Source organism: Ovis aries, chromosome 11 (genome assembly GCF_016772045.2).
Source record: "Ovis aries strain OAR_USU_Benz2616 breed Rambouillet chromosome 11, ARS-UI_Ramb_v3.0, whole genome shotgun sequence".
Taxonomy (NCBI): domain Eukaryota; kingdom Metazoa; phylum Chordata; class Mammalia; order Artiodactyla; family Bovidae; genus Ovis; species Ovis aries.
The window spans coordinates 7,304,399-7,328,198 of NC_056064.1; the positions used below are offsets into that span (position 1 = coordinate 7,304,399).

General features: G+C 45.8%; 1 protein-coding gene and 1 pseudogene across 2 annotated transcripts in view; one reads left to right on the forward strand and one right to left on the reverse strand.

Annotated features, from left to right (window-relative positions):
• Positions 1-4,637: 4,637 nt before the first annotated feature.
• Positions 4,638-23,800, reverse strand: part of C11H17orf67 (chromosome 11 C17orf67 homolog) — a 37,311-nt gene continuing 18,148 nt past the window's right edge. The window contains exons 3-4 of one of the 2 annotated variants that reach the window (XM_027975394.3): positions 9,393-9,530; positions 4,638-5,050 (exon numbers count right to left, since the gene is read on the reverse strand). In XM_027975394.3, coding sequence (XP_027831195.1) covers positions 9,414-9,530 — 117 coding nt within the window. In that variant the 3' untranslated portion in view covers positions 4,638-5,050; positions 9,393-9,413. Of the gene's footprint in view, positions 5,054-9,392; positions 9,531-23,800 lie in introns of both variants that reach the window. The other variant, XM_004012385.6, reaches the window with a different exon arrangement.
• On the forward strand, positions 11,542-22,200 carry LOC105612049 (sorting nexin-7-like; annotated as a pseudogene).

Here is a 23,800-nt window from a genome sequence, read left to right on the forward strand (position 1 = left end):
AATTTTTCTCAAGTAGGGGGGCAGTCTTTCTGTACCCTGTATTCCCCCAACCACTCTCTATCTCTTCTCTAAATAAGAAGTTTTAATACATACCAATAGTGTTAGTCACTCAGTCCTGTCTGATTCTGCAACCCCGTGGACTGTAACCCACCAGGCCCCTCTGTCCTTGGAATTCTCCAGGCAAGAACACTGGAGTGGGTTGCCAATCTTCTTCAGGGGATCTTCCCAGCCCAGGGGTCGAACCCAGGTCTCCCGCATTGCAGGCAAATTCTTTACTGTCTGAGCTACCAGGGAAGCCCCAATACGTAAATAGAATTCATCTTGATTAATAAAGCAATGTCCAATAATTTTTTTTTAATAGTAATGACTACCTTTCTGGAGTGCCACTTGATAGAGGAAAGGGCTTCCCAGATGGCGTAGTGGTAAAGAATCCATCTGCCAAGCAGGAGCTGCAGGTTGAATCCCTGAGTCAGGAAGGTCTCCTACAGGAGGAAGTGGCAACCCACTCCAGTATTCTTGCCTGGACAATTCCATAGACAGAGGAGCCTGATGGGCTATGGTCCACAGGGTTGCAAAGAGTCAGACAGGACTGAGCAACTGAGCACTCACTCAATAAGGGAATAATCACAATAACTCTTGAACTAGGTGTTATTATCATTATTCCCATTTTATGGATGAGCTGAGACCCAGAGAAGTTATTCAACTTGCCCAAGGACGCGCAGCCTGGCTCCAAGCCTGTTTTCTTTCTTTCTGTGGGTATTTTGCTTTTGTGTGTCTGTTCCTCTCTGGCTGTGTGCGGTTTTGTAGCTGCACTGGGCCTTCTCTAGTTGTGCAGAGCGGAACTACCCTCCAGTCATGCTGTTCAGGCCTCATGTTGAGGTGGCCTCTCGGTGCGGAGCGTGGGGTCCAGGCACTTGGGCGTCAGTAGCTGCAGCTCGTGAGCTTAGTTGCCCCAAGGCACGTGGGATCTTCCTGGACCAGGGATCGAACCTGTGTCCCCTGCACTGCAAGGCGGATCCTGAGCCCCTGGACCACCAGGGAAGCCCCAAGCCCGTTTGCTGAACTGCTGCTCCCTGCTGCAGTCAGGCTTTTCCTGGAGCACCCATGCTGTCACTCACCCACCGTCTGTGAGGCAGAGAGGCTGACTTTGGAGTGGGCATACTGTGAACCCAGAGCTCGAGCCCCTTCATCTGTGGCCCCAACGCGCCTTCAGGGAGGAGGTTGAAAATCAGGGTCCGTCTGACCGAGGAAGAATTCCCTCTGATCCTAAGAGGAGCGTCTGCCCCCTGAGATCTGAGCTGCGTCCAGCGTTCCTAGCCACTCAAAGAGACCCCTCTTTCTCTGATGGGACAGGAGACCTTGGCTCCCTCAGGGTCTGCTTTGCTTTGAATTCTGCTTCATTCCTCCTCATCTTTGGGACTCATCAGGGAAATCATCTTGCCTTCTGTCCCCCGCACTCATGTGCTCCTACTTCTTAGCAAACACCCCGAGACACAGGTGCTGAGGTAGCCTGCACAGGACTGCCCTGTCTGCCACTGTGCCCCATCCAAGTCTCTGTGTTAAATATCAGACCCGCGGAACGGGTCTGGTGCTCAGTGACACCTCTGCTAGGTGGGGGTGCAGTGGGGTCCCAGTAAAGACGCATCCTGAGCACTCAAGAAGCTCAGATGAAGCAATGACTGCGTAAGGCAGACGAATTTCACGTTAAGGGCAGAGGAGCAGGGTTTGGGGGGCTCAGAGCAGTGAGGGGCTTCCTAGGATCAGATTCCAGCTCTGCGGGGACTTGAGCAAATAGTCTACGGTAGGCAGAACAATGCCTTCCCTCCAGGATGTACACATCTCAATCCCTGGAACCTGCAAGTCTGTTAGCTTAGGTGGCAGTGGGGGAATCCAGGTTGCTAATCAACTGACCTTATGATAGGGAGGTTGTCCAGGCTTATGTGAGTGAGCCCAGTGTAATCACAAAGGTACTTAAAAGTGGAAGAGTGAGGCAGGAGGACCACTCAGAATGATATGGTGAGAGAAGAGCTCCTTATTCCTGGCCTTGGAGACGGAGGGAAAAAGACAGAAGATGAGAGATGCAGGCAGACTCCAGAGCTGGGAAAGGCAAAGAGACAGATTCACCCCTCGAGGCTCCAGAGAGACTGACACTCTGACTTTACCCTCACGACACTCATGTTAGACTTCTGACCTGCAGAATGTAAAATAGCAAATTTGTCTTTTTTTTTTTTTTTGGTTTTTTAAAATATAAATTTATTTATTTTAATTGGAGGTTAATTACTTTACAATATTGTATTGGTTTTGCCATACATCAACACAAATCCACCACAGGTATACACGTGTTCCCCGTCCTGAACCCCCCTCTCTCCTCCCTCCCTGTACAAATTTGTGTTAAAAGTTCTGGTCTTTTTCTTACAGAGAGGTAGAAAAATTAATACACCACCTAAATTCTGTAAACCTCAGTTTTCTCATCTATAAAGTGGGAATAATCACTACAATCACTGCCCAGTGTAGGTGTTGTCAACTGAAGAAAAAGGTACCACCTAAAGGTTTCAAGTGAAGTTTTATTCAGGGACCTTACTGAGAGCTATAGCCCGAGACACAGCCTCCCAGATTTGGGGAGAAGCCACGGTATACAGGACTTTTTTCTGGGGAGGCAGGGTGGAAACAAGGAATTCCCAGTGGTTAGGACGCAGCACTTTCACTGCCGTGGCCTGGGTTCAGTCCCTACTTGGGGAACTAAGACCCTGAAAGCCACATGGTATTGCTAGAAAAAAATAGAAGACTTGTAGGCAAACATCAAAAAATTACTGCTAATCACAAAAAAGCAGACATCTCAATGAATTTACTCAATGAATTAATGAATTAGTCAATGAATTAATGAATTTAATTGGAGGTTAATTACTTTACAATATTGTATTGGTTTTGCCATACATCAACATGAATCCACCACGGATATACACGTGTTCCCCATCCTGAACCCCTCTACCTCCTCCCTCCCCGTACAAATTTGTGCTATCTGTGTGTGCTAAGTCGCTTCAGTCATCTCTGACTCTTGAGACCCCCATGGACTGTAGCCTGCCAGGCTTCTCTGTTCATGGGATTTTCCAGGGAAGACTCTGGTCTCTTACATCTCCTGAATTGGTAGGCAGATTCTTTACCACGGGTGCCACCTTTCCGTCTATGGCAGTTGCAACTCTGGACACATTGAAATAATTCCTTAAATAGGCATCTCTGTATCGAGGGCCAGTATCCTGTTTTCCTCTGTCCTGAATTGCCTTCAGGACACATGGTCAGGGGTAGCTGCAGTGGTTGATGGCTTGATGGTGGGCAACATTCACTGTTTACTGAAACACAGGCAATATATTTTGCCTACAGTGTGATGATCAGATGAAGTAATGTATATAAAAATTATTTGTGCAGGGTTCAGCCCATCATGGGCTTCCCAGCTGGCAAAGTGGGTAAAGAATCCACCGGCCAGTGCAGGAGACACAAGAGATGTGGGTTTGATCCATAGGTTGGGAAGATCCTCTTGAGTAGGAAATGGAAACCCACTCTTGCGTGGGAAATCCCATGGACCAAGGAGCCTGGCAGGCTGCAGTCCATGGGGTGGCAAAGAGCTGAACATGACTGAGCACGCACATGCCCAGCCCATTGTCGTTCAGTTGCTCGGTCATGTCCGACTCTTTGCCACCCCATGGACGGCAGCACACCAGACTTCCCTGTCCTGCACTATCTCCCACAGTTTGCTCAAATTCATGTCCATTGAGTCAATGATGTCTTCCAACCATCTCATCCTCTGTCATCCCCTTCTCCTTCCCTCTATCTTTCCCAGCATCAGGGTCTTTTCCAATGAGTTGACTCTTCACATCAGGAGGCCAAATTTTGGAACTTCAGCTTCAGCATGAATATGCAGGGTTGATTTCCTTTAGGATGGACTAGTTGGATCTCCTTGCTGTCCAAGGGACTCTCAAGAGTCTTCTCCAGCACCACAGTTTGAAAGCATCGATTCTTTGGAGCTCAGCCTTCTTTATGGCCCAGCTCTCACATCTGTACATGACTACTGGAAAAACCATAGCTTTGACTAGACAGAACTTTAGTAGGTATAAAATAAATACAGTATCATTGTTGAGAAGCTCAGTAACTGTCTCCTGGAAAAGCCCTTCTGGGCTCCCTCGGCACAGACCCACCTCTGTAGCCCAGGCTGGACGAGCATCTCTCCTCATCCTTTCTGAGGATACCACATTCTCCTTAGGACCACCCAGTCCACTTTCTGTCGCCCTCCCAATTTCTGCTTTTGTTGGTCTTTGATAGTCCAATCTCTGATTCTGGGGGTTGTGAGCAGGTGAGGGGCACTTACATACAGAAGCTGTGACCCACTTTCCACAAGAAACGTCCCCTTGGCTAGAAGGCCAGGGTGCGGACCTAGTACTAACTTATGGCCATATTCCCACAGCTGGTCTTGGACAAATAATCTCTTTACCAAAAAAGACAACCTTTGTGGAAAACTGCTGGGTGTTCATGTTTTTATCCATCGAACTCTTCTAAGAAGAGTGAATTTTCTGATGCCGGAGTCACAAGAGACAAATTTTCTGCTTCTCTTCTTCTAGGAAATGAAAAGAGACACCAATGGGAAGTAGGTTTAACACCAGTATTTATTACAGCAGAAAAGCAGAGAAGACAAAAAGGCAATGACCAAAGCCCCCGCCGCCGGAGTGGTGTGTTTCACTGGGCTGAACAAGTCTTTCCCACTAACCTCTCTCCTGTTCTGGAGACCCCAGGTCCACCAGCCCCAGGAAAGATTCTCCTTCTACTTACCCTTCAAACTGGTAGGAAGGGACCATTAAAGGGGAGGGAGGGAGGAGCTCTGGTTGTGAGTTGTTCAGGTTAGTAAAGTGAAGCGGCATAAATATGTGCCGTTAGTCCTCAACATAATCTTGCTGTGCCCACAGTTCACAAGCCCTGGAGATCTCCACTCCACAACTGGGAAAGAAATGAAAGGAGCCTCATCGTGTTTCAATAGTATCCGGGCCTTTGCTCATCAAAGCACCTGCTGGAAAAGAACAAGAAGATGTTATGATGATGGTGTTGATAAAGAATGTGGTACGTATATACAATGGAATATCACTCAGCCACTGAAAAGAATGAAATAATGCCATTTTCAGCAACATGGATGGACCTAGAGATTGTCATACTAAGTGAAGTAAGTCAGACAGAGAAGGAGAAATATCATATGCTATCCCTTATATCACTACAAACAAAGCTAGCGGAGGTGATGGCATTCCAGTTGAGCTCTTTCAAATCCTGAAAGATGATGCTGTGAAAGTGCTGCACTCAATATGGCAGCAAATTTGGAAAACTCAGCAGTGGCCAGAGGACTGGAAAAGGTTTGTTTTCATTCCAATCTCAAAGAAAGGCAATGCCAAACAATGCTCAAACTACCACACAGTTGAACTCATCTCACACGCTAGTAAAGTAATACTCAAAATTCTCCAAGCCAGGCTTCAGCAATACGTGAACCATGAACTTCCAGATGTGTAAGCTGGTTTTAGAAAAGGCAGAGGAACCAGATATCAAAATGCCAACATCCGTTGGATCATCGAAAAAGCAAGAGAGTTCCGGGAAAACATCTATTTCTGCTTTATTGACTATGCCAAAGCCTTTGACTGTGTGAATCACAATAAACTGTAGAAAATTCTGAAAGAGATGGGAATACGACTACCTGACCTGCCTCTTGAGAAACCTATATGCAGTTCAGGAAGCTACAGTTAGAACTGGACATGGTTCAGTCCTATTTGAAACAGACTGGTTCCAAATAGGAAAAGGAGTACGTCAAGGCTGTATATTGTCACCCTGCTTATTTAACTTATATGCAGAGTACATCATGAGAAAGCCTGGGCTGGATGAAGCACAAGCTGGAATCAAGATTGCCAGGAGAAATATCAATAACCTCAGATATGCAGATGATACCACCCTTATGGCAGAAAGTGAAGAGGAACTAAAGAGCCTCTTGATGAAAGTGAAAGAGGAGAGTGAAACAGTTGGCTTAAAGCTCAGCATTCAGAAAACAAAGATCATGGCATCTGTTCCCATCACTTCATGAGAAATAGATGGGGAAACAGTGGAAACAGTGGCTGACTTTATTTTGGGGGGCTCCAAAATTACTGCAGATGGTGACTGCAGCCATGAAATTAAAAGACGCTTACTCCTTGGAAGGAAAGTTATGACCAACCTAGATAGCATATTCAAAAGCAGAGACATTACTTTGCCAACAATGGTCCATCTAGTCAAGGCTATGGTTTTTCCTGTGGTCATGTGTGGATGTGAGAGTTGGACTATGAAGAAAGCTGAGCGCTGAAGAATTGATGCTTTTGAATAGTGGTGCTGGAGAAGACTCTTGAGAGTCCCTTGGCCTGCAAGGAGATCCAACCAGTCCATCCAAAAGGAAATCAGTCCTGGGTGTTCATTGGAAAGAATGATGCTAAAGCTGAAACTCCAGTACTTTGGCCACCTCATGAGAAGAGTTGACTCATTGGAAAAGACTCTGATGCTGGGAGGGATTAGGGGCAGGAGGAGAAGGGGAAGACAGAGGATGAGATGGCTGGATGGCATCACCAACTCTATGGACATGAGTTTGGGTAAACTCCGGGAGTTGGTGATGGACAGGGAGGCCTGGCGTGCTGCAATTCACAGGGTCGAAAAGAGTCGGACACGACTGAGCGACTGAACTGAACTGAAATGAACTGATCCCTTATATGAAGAATCTAAAAGGAAATTATACAAATGAACTTATTTACAAAATGGAAATAGAGTCACAAATTTAGAGAAGGAAATTATGGTTACTGGGGGGAATATGTAGGGAAAGAATAGTTAGGGGGGTTTAGATCCACAGTACACACTGCTATATTTAAAATGGATAACCAACAAGGACCTATTGTATAGCACAGGGAACTTTGCTCAACGTTGCTGAGTGGCCTGGATGGAAAGGGAGTCTGGGGGAGAATGGATACATATATGTGTATGGCTGACACCCTTTGCTGTCCATGTGAGACTATCACAACATTGTTAATTGGCTGTACTCCAATATAGAATTGAAAGTTTTTTTTTTAATTTTAAGAAAATAATGTCAATGTGATGATGATGTTGACAAAGAAGTGGGGAAGAGGAGGAGGGCAGGGGAAACAGCTACCAAACTGTCATTTCCTGAACACTTCCTAGCAGGTGCCAGGGCAGTACTAATTTCCATGCCCTGACTTTTTAATGCTCTGAATAGCCATATGAGGGGCATGTTGCAAATGAGGAAGCTGAGAGAGAAGTGAGGAATATTTTTTTCCAAAGCAGAGTCAGAGTGCTATATCCCCCCAGCTGCTTCCTGGTCTTCTGAAGCGTGGCACCCGCGGAATCCTGTGTTTTGCAGGAGCTGCCACCACAGCCACCAGAGGCGAGGCTGCTGCCCTGAGGCTCTCCAGTCTGGAAGGCTCTCCTCTCACCTGGCCTGCACCAAAGCTGACAAGGGATCCTGCTCGTAGTGTCAGTCACTACGTGCCCGGCTCTACACATCATCACTACCCCAACTCAGAGACTCAGAGAGGCTAGGGGACTTGCCCAAGTCACGGAGCAGAAACACAAGGGTGCCAAACCCAGGTCCACCGGGTTCCAGAGTCTGAGGGCTTATGGAGCCCGCAAGCAAGCACTTCTGACGCCGGAGGACAAAGGTCTTAGGTGCCAAGGGAGGGACGAGTTCTGGCAGAGGAAGGAACCAGCTCAGAGCCTGGAGGGGCCAAAGCAGGATGTTAGCAGAGCCCCTAGACCTCAAAAACAGAACTCCTGTTCCTTTCCTCGGAGATGCTCCTCTCACCGTTCAGGAGGACCATGCCCCACCTACCCCTGAAACGCACACACAGGTCCCAGCAGTACAGCCCGCAGAAAGCGTGCAGGATCTGGGGCTCTCAGAAGACAGCCATATCAGCCACGGGCTGGCATGCGTTAGTAGCTCAATCACACTCAGTTAAATCCCCTATAAAACAGGATTAAGGACTTGCCTGGTGGTCCAGTGGATAAGAACCTGTCTGCCCATGCGGGGGACGCAGGTTCAGCAAACGGCCCGGGAAGATTTCACACGCTGCGAAGCCACTAAGCCCGTGTGCCACAACCACTGAACCTGTGCCCTAGAGCTCAGAAGCCCCAAGTACTAAGCCTGAGTACCGCAACTCCTGAAGCCCGTGTACCTAGAGCCTGTGCTCCGCAACAAGAGAAGCCAGTGCAATGAGAAGCCCGCCCACCGGAACGAAGAGTGGACCCTGGTCGTTGCAGCTAGAGAAAGCCTGAGCGTCGCAGCAAAGACCCAGCACAACCAAAACTAAAAAAGGAAAAAAAAAAACAAAACAGGATTAAAAGTCATGCCCTGCAACGACCCAAGGATGTTAAGAGGACCAGATGACAGGTTTGTGTAATAGCACCCTGAAGATTACAAAGAGCGATCCTCTGAACGGGATGTTCATGTGTCCACTCACAGTGGCACAGAATGAGCAACAAGGAAACAAGACGGCTGCTAACCACAGCTGATCAAGTGTCAGGTTGTACACTCTGTCCTGCTTACTCCACTCACGTGACAGAGGAGAAGTGAAACTCACCAGGCTTCACCTCTGAATGGGGTTTTGCTGTGTTATCTGGCAAGAATTGGAAAGGGAGCGAGGAGATGGATACGGATGGACAGCCAAGGAACCAGCAAGCAGCCCCCTGCAGGAACAGAGTTGCAGGGCGCGGGCGGGCTGAGAAGGCTGAGCCGTCGAGCTCAGGGGCACTGAAAGGGCAGAGCCAAAGGAGGAGGGAAGACTGGGCTGGCTGGGCAGGGTCCCGGGCTGGAAGATGGGGAGGCAGTAAAGAAGGCGCTGGTCCTAGGGAGTCTAGTGGTTAGGACTCCGCGCTCTCACTCCTGGGACCTGGGTGTGATCCTTGGTTGGGGAACTCAGATCGAGCAAAAAAATAAGTTTCTGATCCTGGTGACAGTGGTGACCCTTGTGATGTCACCCGTCAAGCCCATGGATGTTGACCCCCCCCTCCCCCCAGGAAAGACCCAAGTCTCAACAAGCCACACTTCTCCAGATTTGTATTCCAGAGGGAATCTTTCTGGGTGGCATACGAGGTCTCATACCTCCCCTGTTTGGGATCTCCAGGTGACTCAGTAGGAGTCAGGCTCCCCTGCGTGTCCCCCGTGATCCTCTCCACCTGGTACCCACCCACTTCTCATGCCTCGCTCCTCCCAATCGCCAACCCGTAACTAGCTGAGCTGCTGGTTCCTGTAGCGTCAGGTTCTGAAAGGTCCCCCGAGTCCTGCCTGCATTGCTCACTGCTGTCTCCCTGAAACAGAAGGCCTGGGAGAAGAAACATACCAGAGGCTGGTCCCGAGCCACTTAGATGGGATGGACCAGGTTCCTGTCGCAGTGGGGTTTGCAGTGTGGGTTCAGCCAGTGCTCCAGGAACTGCTCCTCGGCACGGTGTTCCAGGAGGAGCAGATGGTGCATGTATTCCTGTGAAACAAACACACGTTTCAGAGAGAAGCTTTTATCCATGGTGACGGCCGAGCCGCCCCTGTGCAGGGTATGGCTGTGCTTCTGAGATACAGGAGCACAGCCAGGGAGGAGGAAGTACCAGCAACCATAAGTGCTGAAAGGGTATGTATCCATGGGGGCTCATGGGCACTGATGACGGAGAGTTACATACAACAACCACTTTCGAAAACAATCTGTTGCCTAGAATCCTGAAATGCCTCTCTTTTTTATAGCCTAAAGCAGTGATTCTCAAATTTTATCAGGCATCAAGAAGCCCCCTAGAGGGCCTGTTAAAACCTACAGATTGGGACTTCCCTAGTGGTCTGGTGGCTAAGACTGCACGCTCCCAATGCAGGGGTCTCCATCCCTGGTCAGGGAACTAGATCTCACGTGCTACCACTGAAAAATATCCCACATGCTGCAACGAAAACCGAAATAAATAAATAAAAATAAAATTTTAAAAACCTATAGATTGCTGGGCCCCCACCTGCAGAGTTTCTGATTCAATGAGTCTGGGATACAGCTCCAGAATTTCCATTTCTAACAAGTATCCAGTTGTGAATGTCACTGGTCACTTTGAGAAAAAGAGAAGATAAGAATGTTTACAGTAGCAATAAATTTGTAGTAGCAAAATACTGGAAACAGGTGGAAACATTTCAAATATCCATTGATAGGAGGATGGATGAATAAATTACGGGAGGATCACAAAGCAGAATATTATGCAGCAGTGAAAATGTGATTATACTAACACACAGAAACATAGATGAGTCTTAGAAATAGCATGAGTGAAAAGAGCAAGTCCAAGAAGACAATGTTTATAGTGTGGCATCATTTTAATGAAGCTGAAAACATGCATAACTCAATAATATACTAGTTATGGTACCACACATTTGTGATAAAATCATCTTTTTCAAAAGGTAAAGGATAACTATAAGAACGTTGGAGTTGATATGCTATTGTCAAACAAAATGTTTTAAAGCCAAAAAAATGTTACTGGGGATCTAGGGGCATTTGGTGAAAACAGCCTGGCAATTTCTTAAAATGCTGAATATAGCGTTAGTATACGAGCAGGCAATGGGAAAAATGAAAGGATATATTCACACAGAAGTGTGTACACGGATTTTCACAGCAGCATTATTCATTAAAGTCAAAAAGTAGAAACAACCCAAATGTCCATCAGCCGATGAATGGATAAATAAAATACAAGGTATCGGCAGACAATGGAAATACTATATGGCCATTAAAAGGAATGACGCATGCTGCAATCTGGCTGAACCTCAAAAATACTATGCTAAGTTTGAAAAGCCACTCACAAAGGACCACATGTTTGCGGCTTCATCTCTATGAAATGTGACTGGCTCTGCGTGTTGGTGTGTCCGCAACAGAGGGCAGCTGGTTGTTCGGTACTGCCCGTCTCTGAGCAGCGTCTCCATCGACAGCCCCACGTGGCCGGGAGGCAGAGCGTCATCGTGCTCCAGGATCTCCTCCTCTGCCCGACGCTCCAGCCCCACCAGCCAGTCAAGCCCCAAGCCTAGTGGGTGCTCCCGGATCCCCCCCCGAACCCCTTGCCCGTCGCCTCCATGCAGCCGCAGTCCCCAGCCCTCCTGCACGGTTCCCTCCCCGGCGTCTGGGGAGCTCTCCCTGCCTCGAGCCTTACCTCCTTCCTCTCCACTCAACTCCAGGGGGAGGGTCGGGGAGAGGGGGGCGGCGCGTGGGGACTGTGCTTTTCACTTGTTTGTTTTTCCTTTCTCTTTTCTTTTTAATAGACATGTTTCAGAGAAGTTTTGGTTTCACAGCAAAATGAAGCAAAAAATACAGTCATTTCCCATATACCCCACAGCTGCACGACCTCCCCCATTATCAAAACCTTGCCCCGGAGTGGTGCGTCTGCTGCAAGAGAGGAACCTACGTCGACGGCGCGTCATCACCCAGAGTTTATGCTGCGGTCACTCTTGGTGGTGTCCATTCTATGGGTTTAGACACATGCGTAATGACGCGTATCCATCATTAGACTATCGTACAGAATACTTGCATTGCCCTATAATTCTTTCATGTTCTTCCTCTTCATCCCTCCCTCCCCTCTAACCCCTGAGAACAATCCATCTTTTTACTGTCTCAAAGGAAGGCGATGGCACCCCACTCCAGTACGGTTGCCTGGAAAATCCCATGGATGGAGGAGCCTGGTGGGCTGCAGTCCAGGGGGTCGCTAGGAGTTGGACATGACTGAGCGACTTCACTTTCATTTTCCGCTTTCATGCATTGGAGAAGGAAATGGCAACCCACTCCAGTGTTCTTGCCTGGAGCATCCCAGGGACGGGGGAGCCTGGTGGGCTGCCGTCTATGGGGTCGCACAGAGTCAGACACGACTGAAGCGACTTAGCAGCAGCAGCAGCAGGTTTGCCTTAGAAGTAGGAAAACATCTACTTCTGCTTCTTTAACTACACTGAAGCCTTTGACTGTGTGGATCATAAATAACAAACTGTAAAATTCTGAGAGAGATGGGAATACCAGACCACCTGACCTGCCTCTTAAGAAACCTATATGTAGGTCAGGAAGCAACAGTTAGAACTGGACATGGAACGTCAGACTGGTTCCAAATAGGAAAAGGAGTACGTCAAGGCTGCATATTGTCACCCTGCTTATTTAACTTCTATGCAGAGTACATCATGAGAAATGCTGGGATGAATAAACACAAGCTGGAATCCAGATTGCCGGGAGAAATATTAGTAACCTCAGATATGCAGATGACACCACCCTTATGGCAGAAAGTGAAGAGGAACTAAAAAGCCTCTTGAGGAAAGTGAAAGAGGAGAGTGAAAACGTTGGCTTAAAACTCAACATTCAAAAAACTAAGATCATGGGGTTGGGTCCAATCACTTCATGGCAAATAGATGGGGAAACAGTAGAAACAGTGGCAAACTTTATTCTATTGGGCTTCAAAATCACTGCAGATGGTGACTGCAGCCATGAAATTAAAAGACATTTGCTCACGGGAAGAAATGCTATGACCAACCTAGACAGCATGTTCAAAAGCAGAGAATTACTTTGCAAACAAAGGTCCGTCCAGTCAAAGCTATGGCTTTTCCAGTGGTCATGTAGGGATGTGAGATGTGGACCATAAAGAAAGCTGAGCACCAAAGAACTGATGCTTTTGAAATGTGGTGTTGGAGAAGACTCTTAAAGTCCCTTGGACAGCAGGGAGATCAAACCAATCAATCCTAAAGGAAATCAGTACTGAATACTCATTAAAAGGACTGATGCTGAAGCTGAAGCTCCAATAGTTTGGCCACCTGATGCGAAGAACTGACTCATTAGAAAAGACCCTGATACTGGGAAAGATTGAAGTCAGAAGGGGAAGGGGACAACAGAGGATGAGATGGTTGGATGGCATCAGTGACTCAATGAACATGAGTTTGGGCAAGCTCCAGAAGATGGTGGAGGACAAGGAAGCCTGGTGTGCTGCAGTCCAGAGTCGGACATAACTGAGTGACTGAACAACAGCACCAACCATTTTAATGGCAGAAAACAAAGAGGAACTCCAGAACCTTTTGATGAAGGTGAAAGAGGAAGTGAAAAAGTTGGCCTAAAACTCAACATTCAAAAAAGTAAGATCATGGTATCCAGTCCCATCATTTTATGGCAAATAGATGGGTCAAAAATGGAAACAGTGACAGAGTTTACTTTGCTTGAGAGTCCCTTGGACTGCAAGGAGATCAAACCAGTCAATCTGAAATGAAATCAGCCCTGGATATTCATTCATTGGAAGAACTGATGCTGAAGCTGAAGCTCCAATATTTTGGCCACCTGATGGGAAGAGCTGACTCATTAGAGAAGACACTGTTTCTGGGAAAGAGTGACGGCAGAAGGAGAAGGGGATGACAGAGGATGTCATCACCAACTCAATGTACGTGAGTTTGAGCAAATTCTGGGAGACAGTGAAGGACAGGGAAGCCTGGTGTGCTACTGTTCATGGGGTCCCAAAGAGTCGAACGCAAGTTGGCAACTAAATAACAACAATGTTTATCTTTTCCAGAATATCTTATCATTGGAGTCATACTGTGTGTAACCCTATCAGATGAGCATTTTTTACTTAGAAATATGCATTTAAGTTTCCTCCATAGTTTTTCATGGTTTAATAGCCCATTTCTTTTTAGAGCTCAATAATATTTCATTTTCTAGATATATCACAATTTATCCATTTACCTACTGAAGGGCATCTTGGTTGCTTCCGAGTGTTGACAATTATGAATAAAGCTGAGATAAATATCTATGTGCGTGTTTTGTATTGAACATAAGTTTTCAACTCATTTGAGTAAATACCAAGAAGCACGATTCCTGGGTCATATGTTATGAGGATGCTTAGTTGTGAAGGAAAGACCTGGACTGCCTTTGAAAGTGGCTGTACCGCTCTGCATTCCCACCAGCAGTGGATGAGAGCCCCTGTTGTCCTCCAGCCTTGCCAGCATTTGATCATGTCAGTGTTCTGGGTTTCGGCCATTCCAGCAGGCAGTCAGTGGTGTCTCATTATTTAATTTGCATTTTCCTGACGACATAGGAGACAAGCATCTTTTCAGATGCTTGTTTTCCAATCCATGTTCTTTGGTGACGTATCTGTTCAGGTCTTTTGCCAAGGTAGGTTTTTAAAATATGAATAATGAAAATGGCTTTATTGTTTTTATCCCAGATGACACATATTACTGTTTTGAAATTATGTAAAAATTAAAAGTTATAAAGAAGACAGTGAAAAATCCCTGCTGTTGGTTTGGTTTGGTTTTGTCTATCTCTTCATTCTGCCGCAAAGTGACTTTTTAAAAATTTTATATGCAATTGCTTCCTCTCTTAAAATACTTGAATGGCTTCCACTGGGCTAAAGAAAATTCCTTAAAGTGGTTTGCAGTGTTGCTGGTGATCCTGCCTCACCCACTTCCTGAGCCTCTTCCATCACCATCACCCGACACGAGCTTTGTGCTCCATCTTTCCCTGGATGGGCTATGCTTGCTCTGCTCTCTGATTTTAGGCTAGTCTCTCTGCCCAGAATACCCCTGTGCCTTCTCTTTTTCCTCAGTTGAGTTCAGTTGCTCAGTCTTGTCCCACTCTCTGTGACCCCATGGACTGCAGCACGACAGGCCTCCCTGTCCGTCACCAACTCCCAGAGTTTATTCAGACTCATGTCCATCACGTCGGTGATGCCATCCAACCATCTCATCCTCTGCTGTCCCCTTCTCCTCCTGCCTTCAATCTTTCCCGCCATCAGGGTCTTTTCCAATGAGTCAGTTCTTCACATCAGGTGGCCAAAGTGGAGTTTCAGCTTCAGCGTCAGTCCTTTCAATGAATATTCAGGACTGATTTCCTTTAGGATGGATTGGTCGGATCTCCTTGCAGTCCAAGGGACTCTCAAGAGTCTTCTCCAACACCACAGTTCAAAAGCTTCAATTTTTCGGCGCTCAGCTTTCTTTAGAGTCCAGCTCTCTCTCTCATCCCGATCTGACTTTTCAGCCCTCAGCTTAGACGTTACTTCCTCCAGGCAGCTTCTCAGATTCTCTGTGGCACCGCAGCTCTCTGGACTCCCCCCAGCACAGCTCTGGTCACTCAGCTTAGCAGTGACCTCTCCCTGAGAGCAGGGATTTAATTGGGCCTCATAGGACTTTTTAGTGGAGGTGCTGTGTATGTTGGCTCATGTGCTGGCACACAGACTTGATGTTTCCTTTCGAAAGAGAGAGAACTGACTTTCAATTTGATGGATATATGTTGTCGACATTGCCCTGAAATAAGGCTTGGTGCTGAAATTATGGGGTGGGGATCACTGCAAAATATGCATCGAACAGTCCCTATGAGCACATGCAGATAATCCAAAGCTTCAGGCCATTAATCAGAGAAGTGGCATTTCACCTTATACACATAGGTGGTAATATCTGTAGAAGATAATTTTGGCAGGTACAGATCTAAAAATCCTAAATCATGAAAACCCTCCAATGGCATTGATAAAGCTTTAACAGGCAGTCCAGTTTAGAACTCTTGAGTTTTTAAGTTTCAAGAAAATCCTCTAGGAAGTCTACATCCTAGATATTTTAGGTTTTTTTTTAATTTCATGACTGTGCAAAAGAATGAATTATGAGGTGTCCAATTTTCCTGAAATATTTTTTCTTTCCCCCAGGACTCGGGCAGTTTGAAACTGTTTTGATTACGTTATTGCTTTCATTTAACTCATCAAGATGCACCCTGTGTCCTGGGTGAGGAATCTCTGGGACAGCCGGGGAGGGGTTGGTTTCTGGGAGGGCTCCTTGTGGGACCTAACGAGGACTCCCCAGCAGCTTGCTGGACACGTTTGTGAGTTTGGGGCTCAGCCCTGCCCTGTCTTGCCCTATCTGCGGAGTCTTTGGCCAGAAGAATAGTCACTGGGAGGAACAGGGAGGCAGCGTGGAGTCTTGTAAATAAGGAACAAGGACTTTTCAGCACATTGCTTTACTTATTCAGCTGTTCCATGTAATAGCTCCCTGAAGGAAACCCGCATTGCTGTCTTCTCGCCTGCCTGTTTGCCAGGCACGTGGTGGAAGAGCTAAGAGGGTCAGGTCTGGGTCTGGATCCGGGGGCTAGTCCCACTCAAGACCTTACCACAGCTGCTGCTTTCCATATCCGTCGCTAAGTCGTGTCCAACTCTTCTGCAAACCCATGGACTGTAGCCCACCAGGTTCTTCTGTCCATGGGATTTCCCAGGCAAGAATACTAGAGTGAGTTGCCATCTTCCTCTCCAGGGGATCTTCCCAACCCAGGAATCAAGCCTGCATCTCCTGTAGTAGCAGGCAGACCCTTCACCATTCAGCCACCACGTGTCCAGCCTCAATTTGTCCGTCGGCAATATGAGGTTGTGCTAGCGCTCACTTCACTGTGTTTCCAGGATTGAATAAAATGATACAAATGAAGCTCTGTGCCAAATTCATAATCATCTGCATTTTCCTTTCTAAACCCATTCTCAAGACTTCCCTGGCTGTCCAGGGGTTAAGGCGCTGGATTCCGATGCAGGGGGTGCAGTTCCCATCCATGATCAGAGAACTAAGATCTCTCATGCGGCGCGGTGCAACCATATATAAATAAATGAACCCATTCTATCCCTTCCGTCACCTGGCCCTTGGCACTAAGAGGCTGACCTAGATGAAGTGCAACACAGACGCTTCTGTCCTGCAGCTCCCAGTTGGGTTTGGAGGAGGAGGTGCCAGCAGAGGCCTGGAGGCAGGAGGCGAGAGGTGGGGTCCATGCAGACTCCCCCAGTACCTCCCTGAGCACTCCCGGCAGGTGGTCTGCATCGCTCCCCTGACGACCCAGCTTCTAGAGGTCTGCCCCTCCAGGTCTGCGGAACCACACTCTTCCCTTCCACCCTCCTGCCTCAAGAGCCTCAGCCCTGCAGCCTTTATCATTTCTCGTCAGTTCCCCTTCATCCTGCGACACCTTTGTAAATAGTCCTTGACTAAGCCCTCCTCAGTTAATTTTGGTTGCTATTTGATATAGGAGACCTGAGCATGCCCTGAAGTTGTGGATAGAGCATCTCTCCCAGGAACTGGTCCACAGGAAACGTTCGATAAACGTTTGTTGAATAAAAGACTAAAGCTGTGGTCCCCAAAGCATGGTCTGTGCTCCCCTCACAGGTCCATGATGTCAAAACTACTTTTTGAATAATATTGAGACGTTTGCTTTCTCACTGTGCACGTCGTGTGTGCTCAATCACTCCGTCACGTCCAGCTCTTTGTGACCCCAGGGACTGTAGCCTGCCAGGCCCCTCTGTCCATGGAATTTTCCAAGTAAGAATACTGAAGTGGGTTGCCCTTTCCTACTCCAGGGGATCTTTCCGACCCAGGGATCAAACCCACGTCTCCCTCATCGCCTGCACTGGCGGGCGGATTCTTTACCCCTGAGCCACTTGGGAAGCCCCCTCACTGTGGGTGAAACTGACGCCTCTGCAGGAGCAAAGGCACCCAGCTATCCTAGCGGTCACAGTGTCCATCACACACTCACAGCTAAAATAAATGATAAAACAAGGCATGCTTAACAGGCCAGTTTCACTGAAACACGCCCTGGTAAAGCCGTAGAAAGTGGCCGAGAGGAAGCACACAAGCAGCACCTCCGCTGCCCAGCAAAGTGCGACGATTTTGTCGAGAAACAGCACCTGGGGGAATGGAGGTGTCAAGGGTTACACTAGGTGTTTCGCGTGCCTGTTTGGCACGCATCTTTCCAAAAACGAATGCACTGAGCTTGTCACTTCCAGGAAAGCAACTGACAGCGCTTGTTACTAAACGATGAAATTTGAGCTTTCAAGGGGAAATTAGAACTTTGGGAAACTTACATCTGCAACCGTGGGTCTGCACCTCTTATAACTATATGCTTATTGGCATCCTTACTCATTTAATCCTTGTCCCTTTCAGCCAAACACCTATCTGGCTTTTTGATGAGTGACGAAGACATACCTAGTATATGACTTACTTCCTGACACGTAGTAGGACCTCAGTAAAACACACAGAAGAAATGTACAAACAAGTGAATGAGTAAGTGAAATGACTGTTCTTTCTCCATAATCTCACTAACTCCTCCTTGGGAGGTTCCTGGGTATCTGTGTCAATCTGCCCATTATAACGGCCCAGGCCAAATGTACATAAAAAGCATCCAAGAATGAAATATATATACATATTTCACACTCTTAAACAGAGGCTGAAATCATTGTTGAAGAAAAACAATACAGACACACACAGAGAGAGAGAAAGAAACAAGCTCTGGTTTCCATGACATTTCACTATTTATTTAAAATGTTAGGGAAATGAATACGCCACAAAGGCCTAAAAGCAATCATTAGTCAAAGATGAAAAGCCAAACTGAAAATCTGCTGAAAACCACAAATTCAACAATTGTGCTGGCTAGGTTAGAAATGGCCCAGCATTAATGATAATCTCAAATGTTCCTGGATCAAGAAAGAAGGGGTAGATGGAAAATAAGTTTTCATTTTTTTTTTTAATTTCTTTCTTCACGGGGAAGAAAAGCAAACAAAAACCAATATCTGTTTTCCGTGTCCAATGCCAACTGTAATGGTTTAAGTAAATAATTTCTCAGTAATTAGAGCAGAAATTGGAAGAGAAATTTATAACGGCACAGGAGAGGTGTGATAATGAATTAAAAACCCACTGGAACCTGAGCTTAGCTGAGAATCATAAACTAGACAGTTAATCTATCAAGGTGGGATCTTTTTCCAAGAAGGCAAACTTCTTCCCATGACATTTGCATGGAATTAAAGACCCACTGACATTTGGATGAAGTATTTTGCTCATTAGTGAAAGCAAGGTAATCATACAGGCAGTAGGGTGGCTCAGAGCTTAACTGCTCAGGGCCACCAGAAGGCTCAGTGCTAAAAGAAGGCAAATCATTTATGTGCACAATTTGCCTCTCCGCCACTCTGAACTGGTTTTTGAGATCACAGGGCACGAAAGGGTAATGGAGTCACTACATACATTTGTCAAGGCGCCAAATATGAGAGCATATTTTACAAAGACTATTTACAATAAAGCTAATATGATTTATACTTGCCCAACAAGAACATTCCTTCAAGGGACACAGGCCAAAATGGAAAGCATATTCCCAGGGCACACAAATGCTTACGAATACAATCAAAAAGGACATAATTTTAGCTCAGATGTCATCTTTTTAGAGAATTTCCATGGTTCACCCCAGCAGTTGGCAATAATGTCTTTCCTAAAATTTGGAATGACTAAGAGAAATTTAATGAATTAAAGGAAGGCCATGGGGAAGACGTCTTTGAAATAACCTCCAGGTTCTATGGTAGAGTTATGTCCTACAACACTTCTCCCCTGGAGAGAAGCAGAGAGAGGAAAGGAAATAAGTATCATGAGCATTTAGTAAATGTCAAACTCTGCTTGGTGCTGGGGGCCCAGAAGTGAAACAAATAGTCCATCTGCTCAAGCAGTTTAGAGCAGTCTAGTAAGAGAGAGAGGTTGGTTGTTTTTTGTTTTTCTAAGTCAGAAATAGCAAGTTTATGCTGTGAGTGCTAAGCCAGAGGGATGCTGTAATTCATGGTGGGAAGATGGGGACATCAGGAAATCCTCTTTAAAAAGGCGTCATTTCAGGTGAATCTCTGCAAATAAGTAGAGTTAACCAGGTAGGCAGGGGCAGAAGAAAAAAGCACAAAGGCGGGTCCTGTCAGAGAAGAGCTTCAAACACATCATCATTCCAGATAACGTCTCCTCCTGCGTTTCCAGCGCCATTGAGTAGCACCCACGTGTCCACACAGACGCCCGCAAGTCAGTTTTGATCCCTCATCCTCCCTGACTGCATCCACTCCTCCCACCCCAGACACAGCCAACTGATCTACAAATTAAGATACCATAATTATGCTCCCCTCATGTCTTTACCTTAAAACGTCCACTGGAACACTCTAGCAGGACAAGAGCATGAATTATCTTTTTAAACTTGTAGAAAGCAATGCAGAAATAAAAGCTTTAAAAATATTCATATACTTGGACCCAGTAATTTACTTTCTGGCAATATGTCCTTAGCAACTAATTCAAAATGTTAAAAATACTATAAGAACAAACTTGTAGACTGTTGTTTATAATAGAAAAAACAGTGGAAGAAGGAGCCCTCCTACACTGTAGGTGGCCATGTAAACTGGTGTAACCAGTATGGAGAACAATATAGAGGTTCCTTGAAAAACTAAAAGAGAGCTACCACCATATGGCCCAGGAATCCCACTCCTGAGCATATGTCTGGAGAAAACCATAATTATAAAAGATACATGCACCCTGAGGTTCATTTATCATAACCAAGACATGCAAGCAACCTGAATGTTCGACAGATGAAGGGATAAAGAAGAGGTAGTACCTGTGTACGACGCAGTATCACTCAGCCGTAAGAAGAAGTGAAGCAATGCCTTTTGCAGCACCGTGGATGGGCCTAGAGACTGTCATACTAAGTGAAGTAAGCCAGACAGAGGCATATATCATATGAGACGACTTACATGTCCAATCCAAAAGGATAATACACGTGAACTTATTTACAAACCAGAAACTGATTCACAGACTTTGAAAGCACACTTATGATTACCAAAGGGGAAAAGTCAGGGAGGGATAAATTAGGAGTTTAGGATTAGCGTATACTTGCTGCTGCTCCTGCCGCTAAGTGACTTCAGTCGTGTCCGACTCTGTGTGACCCCACAGATGGCAGCCCACCAGGCTCCCCTGCCCCTGGGATTCTCCAGACAACAACACTGGAGTGGGTTGCCATTTCCTTCTCCAATGCAGGAAAGTGACAAGTGAAAGTGAAGTCGCTCAGTCGTGTCCAACCCTCAGCGACCCCGTCGACTGCAGCCTTCCAGGCGCCTCCGTCCATGGGATTTTCCAGGCAAGCGTACTGGAGTGGGGTGCCATTGCCTTCTCTGTATACTTGCTACCATATATAAAATAGATAATCAACAAGGACCTACTGTACAGCACAAAGAACGCTACTCAATATTCTATAATAACCTATGTGAGGAAATAAACTGAAAACGAATGGCTATATGTATAACTGAACCACTTTGCTGTATACCGGAAACTAATACAACAGTGTAAATAGACTATATTCCAATATAAAATAGAAATTAAATTTAAGGCACACTCCTTCTTTTCATTACAGTTGATGAACCAGAAAGCCACGTTGCTACAATTGAAACTTTTATTACTTACAGGATTGTTACTAAGACATCTCATGGAGAATTTGACTCCAGTGAATCCGAAGTTAGGAGACATTATCAGGTTTTCTTTGATTAAAAGAAAAACTTGAAGAAAAACAACCCACTCTGATTATTCCACCATTGTCAGAAAAGTTTAGAGTGAAAGGAATGTGGAATGCTTTAATGGTGACATCACTGAGACACGCAGGAAGGCATTGTACAAATTTTTGAACCAAGTTGCTGATCATCCAACTCTAACAGTTAATGAGGACTTTAAAGTTTTTCCTATTGCCCAAGCTTGGGAACTCTCTTCTCGCAAGAAGCAAGGGCCTAAATTACTCAGCAGGATGGGGCAGACAGAGCGGCTGCATTATCAATGAGAGGAGTTAAAAGTCGCCCCGAGGAATCCAAGGAAATGAATAACTTTGTTGAAATATTCAGCCAGAAAATAAATTTGATAGATTAAAATATCTCTGAGAATTTGCAAGAAAGAAAGGGAATATTTTGATGAAATGAAAGACTATGACCCAATTCATATTCTGTGGTCGGCATCAGAAGGAGATCTGGCTGATGCTCTGCAACGTGTTGCCAGCTGCGCTGACAAATGCTGTAAGGCCTCTGAAAACGATGTCTGGCCTCTCAGGGGCCCTGCTTCCTGTTGTATGTGAGGATGTGCTTTACAGTGAAATGTTAATGGGTGGCATGAAAAGAAGAGGCCAAAGTCAGGCAGAACTGGATTCCAGAGTCGAAGCTTTGACCTCCAGAAAGGCAGATACTGATCTCTTTACAGAAGAGATGGAAAACTGGGAGATAAAGTGGGGAACACGAATAAAACCCTGAAAGCAGATTGGGAAAGATGGAAACAAAACAATGCAAAATGATATCAAGCCAGCATTTACAAGCATGGCTGAGAAGAACACTCTCTATGACGAACAGTGGAAGTGAATTACCATTCATCTCCCGATGGTGTGTTTCCTCTGCTTAGCGCCTTGGTACATGGGAATCCTTGCTTACGTCATGCACAGATCTCCACTTGGAAGAAGCTTCTGAAGATAAATTGCAATTGCATTGAAGACTGCTATCTGATCTTTGGGAAACAGTGTCTGTGAAACAAAGTTACTCTTTCTAGATGGCCTGGGTCCTTTGCAAAGTGGATGAAAAGTGTTTCACACTATCTGGAAAAACAACTCAAAACTCAGGTGTTCCGGATCACTGATATAAATTTGGATATGCATCCAATTTGGACAGGCTTCCCTGATACCTCAGTTGGTAAAGAATCCGCCCGCAATGCAGGAGACCCTGGTTCGATTGCTGGGTCGGGAAGATCCCCTGAAGAAGGGATAGGCTACCCACTCCAGTATTCTTGGGCTTCGTTTGTGGTTCAGCTGGTAAAGAATCTGCCTGCAATGTGGGAGACCCAGGTTCAATCCCTGGGTTGGGAAGATCCCCTGGAGAAGGGAAAGGCAACCCACTCCAGTATTCTGGCCTGGAGAATTACATGGGATCTCAAAGAGTCAGACACGACTGAGTGACTTCCACTTCCAACTTGGCTATATTTATATAAATATTTAGCTTTGTTTTAAATATGTTCTTAAATTTGTATGCCAATAATTATACATAAAGAAGTTTTCTCTTAAATATTTGTCTGTGGAATATGTCATTTTAAATATATTGCAAAGATGCAGTTTTTTAAAAAAAGATTAATATGAAAATTAGATTTAAAAAGATAGTGGAAATGATTGAACAAAAGAGGATGATTTACTATCATTATGGTTATAAAAAGCTATAATAATATGAAGAAATGTGTATAATATTAAGAGAAACAGATAAAAAAGCATGCAGTTGAGCTTCCTTTTAAAACCTTATTTATTCCCATTTTGAATGTTGTACATGCAAAGTCTGATAAGAACAAGTGTTGCCAAGAATACAAGGAACTAGGTATTTTTCTATACACTACTGATGGGAGTTGGTAAGGCAATTTGGCAGTACCCATTTCAATTGCAAGTACATAAACCCTCTGACTCCGAAGTTTCATTTCTTATCATTGAACTTGGCAAAATATACATGTGTACAAGGATATCATGATCAGAAATAACTACAACGCCCATTGTCTCAGGAAGAGTTAAATAAAATAAATAAGTTGTATCATGTCTTAGTCCAGTCAGGCTCTATAACCTGAAATTCCACAGACTGGGCAGCTCACCAACCACAGAAACTGACTTCTTCCAGCCCAGGAGGTGGAAGATCACAGATCAGGGTGGAAGCACGGGCGGACGTGGGCTGCCTGGCAGGCCAGACATCTCCTCGCATCCTCACGTGGCAGACGTGTCTGGGGAGATGTCCTGGGGCCTCTTGCATAAGGACACTAATCGCATTTACAATCCATGAGAGCAGAGCCCTTCCGATCTGAGTACCGCCCAAAAGCCCGTCACTTGGGAGTTCAGATTTCAGTATATGACTGGAGGGGAGGGGAAGACACAAACACTCAGACCATAGCATAATACACTTAACCTACGCTTCAATTTAAAATGAACTAGAACAAGAA